This window comes from Thermobia domestica, chromosome 3, assembly GCF_964235325.1.
Source record: "Thermobia domestica chromosome 3, izTheDome1.hap1.1, whole genome shotgun sequence".
NCBI lineage: Eukaryota > Metazoa > Arthropoda > Insecta > Zygentoma > Lepismatidae > Thermobia > Thermobia domestica.
Window position 1 is genome coordinate 268,092,632 of NC_137456.1, and position 10,211 is coordinate 268,102,842.

The window sequence follows — 10,211 nt, forward strand, 5'->3', positions numbered from 1 at the left end:
TTTGTTAGGTAAGAAGTCGAGGGTGTAAGTTTGAAGAAAACTAGGTTTTTCGTTGCTTACATTTTTATCTTTTTATCCTCTAAAAACAGTAACTTCTGTCTCTTAATTGATTTTAGTGCTTTTGTTTACTTTTTTTTCTACCAGATGAATGAAGTCTGGATCTAAAATATCAGAAAAATATTTGCAATCTGAACGGATGTAATAAAGAAATAACGCTATTTTTCAGGATTGGCCAAAACCGTGTTTTTTTAAACTTTTTTTCACTTAAACCGGAATGTTTGCTTTACACCAGTTTTTTTTTTTTAATACGTTTACCTTAGATTAAAGTGGAGTAACCGCTGCCCCCTTTTTTTTGAGAGTAAAGGTAATTTGAGGCTGATGATTCGATTGAACAAGGTCGCAACCTCGAGAAATGAACGCAACTCGCTCAAACTATAGGTCATAGGTCAACTAGTTCTGCAAATGATTTGCCATTACATCATAAATTATTCAGCAGTCTACTCCTTCAGCATTGGTTAAGCTTGAATTTTCCTTGTCGGAGGCATGATAGTCCACAAGTTGAGTGGGGGTGGGATTCGTGAAATATACTTTTTTAACTTGTCTCTTTAATTGTGATTTTATTTTATCAAGTTTGGAGTTCCCGCCGAACTGCCTGTAGTGCGCTGCCACACTAGCGGACGGTCAACAAATCTTTTCCACAGAAGCTGATTAAGTGTCTAAATTTATAACATTGGAAAGTAGATCGACGAAACAGAGATTTCTATTAGGTTTGACTGGTTTGTTAATAATAATAATAATAATAAAAAGTTTTATTTAGAAAGATAGTATGAATGGTCCAGAACTATTAGTCACTTCCTGTATTGATTAGCAAATTAAATTAAGCCTATATTTCTGACTGACTAAATTAGATCTTCTGTACTATATAGTCTTTTAAAATTGTCCATTGATTTAATCTGTATAACTATAGAGTGATTCCATTTTGCAGTTCTTTCCCTTTTGGTTCTTAAGTGGCTCCTAAAATATTCACAAGTATGCAAGATCACTGCAACCTATTTCTATCAGTTGACCTCCGTGGATGATGGGTCTGTGGATTTATCGCCTTTGTTATCAAGGGATTCTGGTTTCGAGTTCAAATGAAGAACAATATCTCTCGAGTGCAACTGAGCAGTGGTTCGGATCTCACTTTAAGCTGTAGGTCCCGTTCTTCACAACCCCGCTGTTATGTCCTTAACCATAGAAAAACGAAGGTGGGTCAAATTTGCCCGCACTTTCTTTTTCTCTTTGCCCGAACAAATGAATTTTTCAAGGTTTGAATTTTTTGTATTTTCTTCTGTAATCTAAACTTAAATTTACTTTTATTAGAAAGCACATTATTGTGGTAGTTTTTTTTTTTTTTAGCGCAGGAGACTAAGTACATTTTTTTTAGCAACCTAGAAATGTTAAGAGGAGTACAGTTTTACTTTGAAAGGATCATGTAAACTTATCTATTCTTTGAATGGATGACTAAATTAACATAATCTACTTTTATACATTGAGCAAACGTAATACTCTCAGGTTTAGTATAGTAAATTGTCTACACAGGCGAATTGTATTTCAAGCTACTTCATGTCTGCTAACCAAATGCGGTAGTAGTCTGTACTGGGACTTGTAATATTTCCTATTAAAATAAAATTTCACAAGTCTTAAAATAATTTTACAACTCACATTTATTAGTAGCAGTCATTAAATAACTTTAAAATACATTAGTAGGGTTAAAATTGGAATTTACAACCACGAGCAAAATTGACACCCCTTAGTCTTCCTAGGGTTAATGTTAAGATACAGGGATTGACTAATAATATTGAATGATTATGAAGGAATTAGTGGCATGAGAACGGGAAAACCCTCACGAATATGATATTGTCCATCATAAACTCATAAGGCCGGAGATTGAACCAAAGATCCGTCGCACCAAAAGGCAACGTTCTACCTCTGAGCAATCAACCCTTTCATTCCGCAGTGCTGATTTATGAAGTCATACTCTAATGACCTGGTCATAATTCTGCAACGTAGTGGTCTTCTACACACGTCTTCCTAATTGTTCTCCACTTTTCCCCCCAAGATTTCTGATTAAATGAACAGCGAAATCATATTTAAATAAAATCTTTGAGTTTTGTCCCACGGTTATGCGGGGCAGCCTAAAGGAGACGGTGATGATGAGAATGAATTAAATAATGGATTGAAGAAAGTGGAGGGAAACGGTAGAACCCTGAGAAAATCTACGCACACGGTGTTTGTCCACCACAAACGTACACCCATGTCCAAAATTATTGTCGCATGTCTATAAATATGTTGTTGTAGGAATAAAATTTGATAACGAATTCGCCCTGTATTTCTTATAATGTTGGTATGTGCGTAATCGGCAAAGACATGTATGTGGCAAATTTCATGTCAAAAGAGCAGTAAATAAGAACAATAAAACGAAAATAAAGCTTTCTTGACCATTTGTTTTACTCATTCTAATTTATGTGCTTATAATTCTTTCCCTATAAAATTTTCCACAAATATACATTTCTCGATTATACACATAGTATCGGTATTAAAAGTATCCTGCAAAATCATTATCAAATTATATTCTTACAAGAAGACAGTTATAGATATGCGACAATCATTTTGAACATGAATGTACATTTAATTGTTTCAATGGTTTGTGAAATAATATATTTTCTAGTTATATTAACACCTTCAAAACAATATTTCCTAAAATTTATTGCAGATATCAGAATGGTATTTGGCCAAATGCAATCTACTTTAGCTGACCTTAGTGAAAGAGTGTCCTCCGTCGAGAAGAAGGTCGACACACTTCTAAGTAATGGTGTGAGTGTGAAAGCAGAGTCCATAAACGAAGAATCCGAACTTCTTGGCCTTCTGCCTCTGCGAACGTTGAATGATTTTCAAACATTTGAGAGAAAGCTTGAAGAACCTAACTTCGGAAAGAAATATGTAAGTATCCTATCAAACCTGTACAAGTTATGAAGCAGGTTTCAAATCTTTCTTATATCTTTTAATTTACGTCTTTTTGGAACATCTCTCTTTTGACTCAATGTTAGCATCATCTCCATTTTTGCCAATTTAGCCATTATCATGTGCATTAGCTATGGACTATAATTTTGGTCAACTTGCCATTCATACTTGCTAATATAGCGGCAATTACATCTTTTGCAGTCAATTTTTTTGTTTTAGAAAATATGAAAAACCTAAAAAAAGTAGTTTATGTTGGTATTTTTCTAATTCTTTTGTTTACAACAGCACTTACATTGTCACTGTAGATTAGATATCTTTTATCAGTCTCACCTATCCGTCACGGTAAATTGGGATTCCTGGATCTGGTTTCTCCATAGTCAATTTGTTTGATTAGTTTCTAGTGTATTTTTAGTTTGGGTGGAGTTTTTCTTGTTGAGATGCGTGCATGTGCATGTATATATTTTTGTGATAGATCAATAGTGTTATGAAGCCATACCCAGCATTAGAAGTTGAAAATAATTCAAGAGATTTTATTACTTCTAGTCAATGAAGGAACAAATTGTATTGTGAAACTGTTTGATTTGAGGATATCAAAAGATAAATAATATTAGAACATCTTTGTAAACTAGTAGACTTAAAGTACCAAATATTTAGTTCCTTTATTCCTAAATTCTGTTACCTATAATTTAAGGTAAGTTGAGCCATTTTTAGCTAGTTTTTGTGCGTCATTTAGCTATTTTCTGACACTACTTGTTGGGAGCATTGATTAACCCACTGTTACTTGTTACTTTTGGAAGTGTATGTAATTTCCACATACATACACTCACAAACACACACACACACACACACACATATATATATATATATATATATATATATATAGTATTTTTTCTAATTCAAACGGACAATGGTCCTTTTAAATAACCGCTATTCCGATATAAAGCTGAAAGTTACCAAATAAATCCCAGGCAAACAGTTTTTGTTAGTCACGTAGCCCATTTGATACGGCCTTCCGTGAAACTCAGAACCCCATGCTTTTTTTTTCACACTTCACATTACGGTATCTAAAAATTAATCTAGTTTCATTCATGCTTCGTTTTTTTTTCACTGGTAGAAAAACATAACAATACGGACCCTTATATATATTGCTTTTCTTTTTGATTTCAGCATGCATTAGATCTAAATACTTTCCTTTCTTTCAGGTAAAAGTATTACTGTCAATTGGTGGTAAGGATTTTAAAAGGTTTCGCTCACAATGCGATAAGAAGAACTTTGTGCGACAAACTCGCAATGGAATTCACCTACTCTGGCAGGAAACCAAGGATCATGAAGCAAAAAAGCACACCTTTGGGTCCAACCAAATGTGCAATAAGATCAACAGTAAGTTGATTTGAAAAGTTGTACTGAAATATTTAACTTCATTTATGTATTTATGCTAGTAACCATACAAAATTCCAGTTTGCTAATTATTAAGTCTTACTTCTCTCGTACTGGACGTCTGTTCTCATATTAGTATGTCCCAAGCAATCAGAAGTAATTCTTCATGAATAAAGTATGCTTTGAGTACTTTAGGATTCTTTTACTGTCAAGGTCCCGGGTTCGATCCCCGCCCCCGCCAAGTGAACTTTGTGGTGGACAAACACCGTGCTCGTGGGTTTTCTCGGGGTTCTCCCGTTTCCTCCCACTTTCTTCATTCCACCATTTCACTCATCTCTCATTATCACCGTCTCCTTTAGCCTAACCGGCATAACCGTGGGACGTAAAACTTAAAGATTTCATTTTCATTTTCTTTTACTGTCAAGTAGTAAAATATGTAAATGTGTTCACCCTTACTGGGTGAATATAACATCTGTGTAGAATGTATAGGAAATTCAATAACTGATCCAACACTCTATGTTGTAAACAAAGCTTTACTGGCAAAGTACATATTTAAACAAATCTTTGCTTGAAAAAGCATTCAAAAGAATTTGTAAGGTGTACGGAAAATCTAAAACCAAATAAAATTCCAAGGTAGGAATGATTCCAGGGCTAAATAAAGTCAATAGTGTCAACGAATTTAAATTGAAGTACAGTGTAGGAATCACTACTGTGAAGTATAATTTTGCACCAGACTTTTCGTGTATACCTGTAAATTTGATACTGTCTACCACACGAATATAACTTTGTTGGGTTGGCAACACTGTTAGTCTGGTAGTATTACATAGTATGCCAAACTGTCTCCCCTGCCGATATTTTAAAGGTGCAAAATTTCAGAGCTCTTTGTCTAACACTGGAACGCAGATAAAACACTAGAAGAACATAGCTTTCGAAGTTACCATAATTCCAGTATAAAAAGAGAAAAGTTGCAGGCTTTCAAGGCGGCGAATAGTCAAACTTTCGTCTTTCTGTCGACTTCATCTTTCAATTTTTCGTGACAACGAAGTTAGCCAAAACACATGTGTTTTTTGTAGTGTTATTTAAGGTGACTTTAAACGTTGACTCAAAACCATATCACCACTAAGGGCACCGGAAGAAAGTCTTGTTACACTTGTATCGAAAAATGTAACTTTTCCATTATATAATATACCAAAAGTGTGGTGGAAGATAACTTTCTATAGTACCCTTACATAAAAATCACAAAATAGGGGCCTAGCTTAGGTGACTTGAAAAATAATATAGGAATTAGTTTCAGCTCTAGGTATCCATGTTTACAAACCATACCATAATTCCGTAAAGCTATTTAAGAGGGAAATTTGTTTCAAATGACAGGTTTTTTTTTTAAAGAATAAAAATCGCTAGTACTTGCTTGAAATTGTATCTTTCTTTTCAGCTGCTGTTCGTAAGATGTACACCGTCGCAACAGAAGAAACGGTGAAGGAAGTATTGGGTGTTTGGCTGCAGCAGGCGGAGCCTAGACTACTGCGTAGGTAAGTATAGTTTTACCTATTTTCCTTACAATCACGAGAGATATCGGAAAGTTCTTACCATCACTAAATAAGCTAGGGATCTGCAACTTAGTCCATGGACGCGTTCTTCTCTACATATACGTTTTGTATTCACTACATTTTTCACATGTATAGGTCACTAGATCAATATCATATGCATAGAATTCTGTGGATTTGGAGGAAAAAGAGATTTCCACCGTTTCAATGCCTCTTACTTTCCCGGACCCCAAGATATGAACATCTTATTATAATAATTGTAATCCTTCCCTTTTTCTTCCTTTTAGGATATGTATCATAAAACGCTTTTGTAATAATTTTAAATGAGAAGTTACTTCCATATTTCAAATCTTAAAAGATTTAGAGATACCGACATTTTATTAGAATAATTGTAATCCCCACCTTTTTTTTTTCTCCTCTCCACATCGTTTCTTTCCCTTTTTACTAGCATGTCAAAAAACAAAAAAGAGGGCCGAAACACGTGGCAAAGTATTTTAAATGAGAAATGGAAATACTGAACTTCAAATCTCTCACCTTAAGGAATTAAATACTTTACTATAATAATTATAATCCCCATCCATTTTTCTTTCCACCCCCCTTTCTTACCTCCGAGGCATATTTCAAAAGCGCTTAAATTCTTATCTACTTATTTTAAATAATATGAAAATACCAAATTTCATGTTTCAAACCTTCATAAATTCAGAGATTTTGACATCTTATAATAATTGTAATTCTCACTCCTTTTCTTTTCTTTCTCACCTTTTTTTTCTTTTTTTCCTTTGTACTAAAATATCAAAAACCGCTTAAATATGTCAAATTATTTGAAATGATACATCCGAATATCAAATTTCAAGTCTGTAACCTTAAGGAATTCGGAGATATGGTCATATTTTAAAAATACGTCCCACACCTATTTTCCTCCCCTTCCTGTCGAATTTGCAAAAATCCTTCCTTAGTGGTATCCTACGTAACAAATCCCATGTACTTTCCATATTTAACTTGTCTATCTTAAGCGATTTGGCCTGTGCAAAGATCTGTCGGTCACTCAATCACTTAGGTCTTTGTATTTTATATAGCGAGATGAGTTCATTTTTACGCACTCATGTATTAGTACACAGTGAAATGAGATGAAATGTTTACCTTCTATGTATTTATTATTTTATTATCCTTTATAATTTAGCAACTTGCCTGTTACTTTCCTCGGAGGATGGAAATATTAACTAAAATCGAGATTAATTACTGTTTACATTTTAATTTTTTTGTCTTCTGGAAGAAAGTACCTCTGTTAATTTTATTTTTTGATTACTCCTATCTGCTGAATGAAATCTTTTTTTTTTCTAAGAATAACTTTTATTCTTTGATTAATTTTGGTGTTGATTACTTCTTTTCTATACTGCGGGAAATTTCATTTTTTGAAAACTACGATGTCAGAGTAATAGAGAGATAGGCACTTACTGTTATATTTGCCTTCTAAAAACATTTCCTACCTGCTCCATGAAAAACAGAAAGCAACTAACCTCTTTTTTTCTTGACTAATTTTAGTGTTATTTTACATCTTTTCTATCTACTGAACGAACTCATCTCTTGAGAGAAAAACTACAATACCACCCTCTTTCTTGATTGATTAGAGTTAATTACTTCTTTTCTATAGTAAATGAAATCATCTTACATTCTGGAAAACTCTGCAATGCCATTGTAATAGAGAAATATGCAATTGCAGAATCTTCCAGACGATAAGATTATTTCGTTTAGTATAGAAACAAGCAATAAAGTACTATAATTAATTAAGATACAGATGGTATTGTAGTTTTTTTTCCTTCTCAGAAGATACGGTTTCATTCAGGAGATAGAAAAGAAGTAAAATAACATTAAAACTAATCAAGAAACAGTTTTTTTTTCGTAGAAGATAAAGACTTCAGCAGTTAGAAAATTTTGTTAAAAGACAAAATAATAGTAAATGCACATTTCTCTCTTACAAAGACATTCCCGACTTTTCGGGAAGATAAGACTTCATTCAGTATGAAAAAGAAGTAATCAACACTAAAATTGAACAAGAAATAAAGGTTAATGTTTTATCCACAAGATAAAGACTTCATTCAGCAGTGGCAGTAATAAAAAAATAAATTTAAAAAGTAAGAGTAGTTTTTTTCCCCCAAAGACAAAAAGATTTCAATAGGATGGAGCACGCCAAAGTATGCGTATGCGTAAACACTCAACAACAAATTACCAGGAAAATAAATAGGGAGACATAGGTCTTAAAATGCATTCAGAATTTGACTGGATTGAAGTAAATGAAGTGATTATCCTGCCTTGTGCCATGTACACTGAGAAATGTTTCTGCTTTCAAAGATGGGATATAAAGAACTAGGTCGATAGGTCGCAGGAGTATTTATTACTTCTCTATAATGAATTGTGAAACGACGCTAATGACTCCGACACGACGTTCCATGAATATGGGTCAAATAAACTTAGTGTTACATTTACGGTAATGAGTCATCCCTTCTTCATTTGATATGTATGATGAAGGCAATATGCATGTCTTCCTATCAGTGATTCTTGTGTTTTGAAAGAATGAAACGTTGCAAAGATGTATTCCTCCGCTGTAAGGCTCAGGATTAAAATCCGTTTGTTTTACTGTCACAAATAATTCCAGTGAATTGTTGTTCAACACCTCTTTACGTATTAGTCACCAGTAACTTTTTTATTTTTAAAGAGAAATATTTCATTGAACCTCTAAGGTATGTTCTAAACTCGTTGCAAAATGGTACGAAGTTGTCCGTGTACACGGTGCCTACTTTAGTAAATTCTACACGTTTCCTGTGAATTGCGAACTACACTTTCCCACGCGTTCTGTTGTACGTGACGCAGGATAACGCCTTGTAGGTCATCATCTGTCATTTATGTTGCTCCGTGAAGAATACAAGGTATATAGGTTCACACACTTATGACCTATCTTTCCTGTGAATCGTGAGATCAGATTGCATTTCATACAAGGCATGGAGAGAAAATTGCAGAAATAAGTAAATATTTGTTCTTCCATCTCTCAGTGATTTCTTATATCAGTGATTACTTCGTTTGTTTTTCGTAACGCCGTGCTTATACAACAGTACCGAGTGAGTCAATATGACATTTTCTGGATTTATCTCAATTGATGCTCTCACAGAACAATGCACATTTTCAGCTAGGAAACAAAAAAAAAACTTTACTGAAAATTTACTGGCACTAGAACATTGAAATAGGTAAAGTGAATAAATACCATGCAGTGGTACCAGTGATGAAACGAGTAACATACTTCGTGACTCGTGATCCCGAAGTAGTCAGATCCCTGACCCTGTATGACCCAAACAGATTCGTGCGATCCCGAGACGACTTAATATCAGACTGTGGGAGAGTATGTTGTAATTGTAACAAACGCGATTCTTTCCTTTCAAGTGTTTCTTATGAGTGATCGTCAAAATTTAATCAAATAAGGCTGTAAAACGTAAAATGTAGAATATAAGGGATGCCGCTAAACCGAAAGAGTGTTTGGGTAATGTTTATGTATAGTAGTGTTTAAAATTACTTTATTAATTTTCAGTATGGGAAGATGAATTATATTGTATTTGACATAGTCAAGACACTTTGAATAAGAAGTGTCACACTACAAATCTAACATCTGAATAGGTGAGCTCGATTAGGGAATATTAATTCACTATAAAAAATCTACCGTAATGCTATAGAGATCATATTTGGAGTGCCTCCAAGCCATGGATCACCAGATTTGAGAAACGAGTGCCAGACTCTGTTGCCTTGTGTGGCACTTACTTCAAAGAATAGTAATTTATTTTAATGAGAGCGTATTTATAAGGTAAACAATATGAATGTTTTCTTTTAACTGTGCAATCAATTACATGTTTTTCAGTACGTATTTATGATCGTTATTTTGCAGAGAACGAAGAAATTCAAAACCTGTAGTGGAAGGTCACACCGTTGAAGTTGAGGAACCCAATTAAGGAAATAAGTTAGAAATAATACAAAATATGTAAATAAGTTCAATAAATAACATTGTAATACAAGCTGGTTGTTTTCATGGAACCTTATATCAGTTGTTGTGTAGAATGTAGGGATAATTTATTTCAAATATGTAGCAGCAGGATGCGAAATCATAACAGTTATGATCGGGGAGAGATAGGAGTAAATAAATAAGTAAAAAAAAATTGCACTGGAAAGTTTTGAAATGAAGATTTCATATATTGAACATCCAAAATTATTGATATATATAAGGTTAGGGATAATGCTTATCCACTA

General features: G+C 33.7%; 1 protein-coding gene across 1 annotated transcript; it reads left to right on the forward strand.

The window, feature by feature from the left end:
• Positions 1 to 1,865: 1,865 nt before the first annotated feature.
• On the forward strand, positions 1,866 to 9,979 carry LOC145681039 (uncharacterized). Its single transcript, XM_081752360.1, has 4 exons — positions 1,866 to 2,982; positions 4,206 to 4,383; positions 5,813 to 5,909; positions 9,853 to 9,979. The coding sequence occupies exons 1-4, from the start codon at positions 2,659 to 2,661 to the stop codon at positions 9,914 to 9,916; spliced, it is 663 nt and encodes a 220-aa protein (XP_081608486.1). The 5' UTR covers positions 1,866 to 2,658; the 3' UTR covers positions 9,917 to 9,979.
• Positions 9,980 to 10,211: the final 232 nt, after the last annotated feature.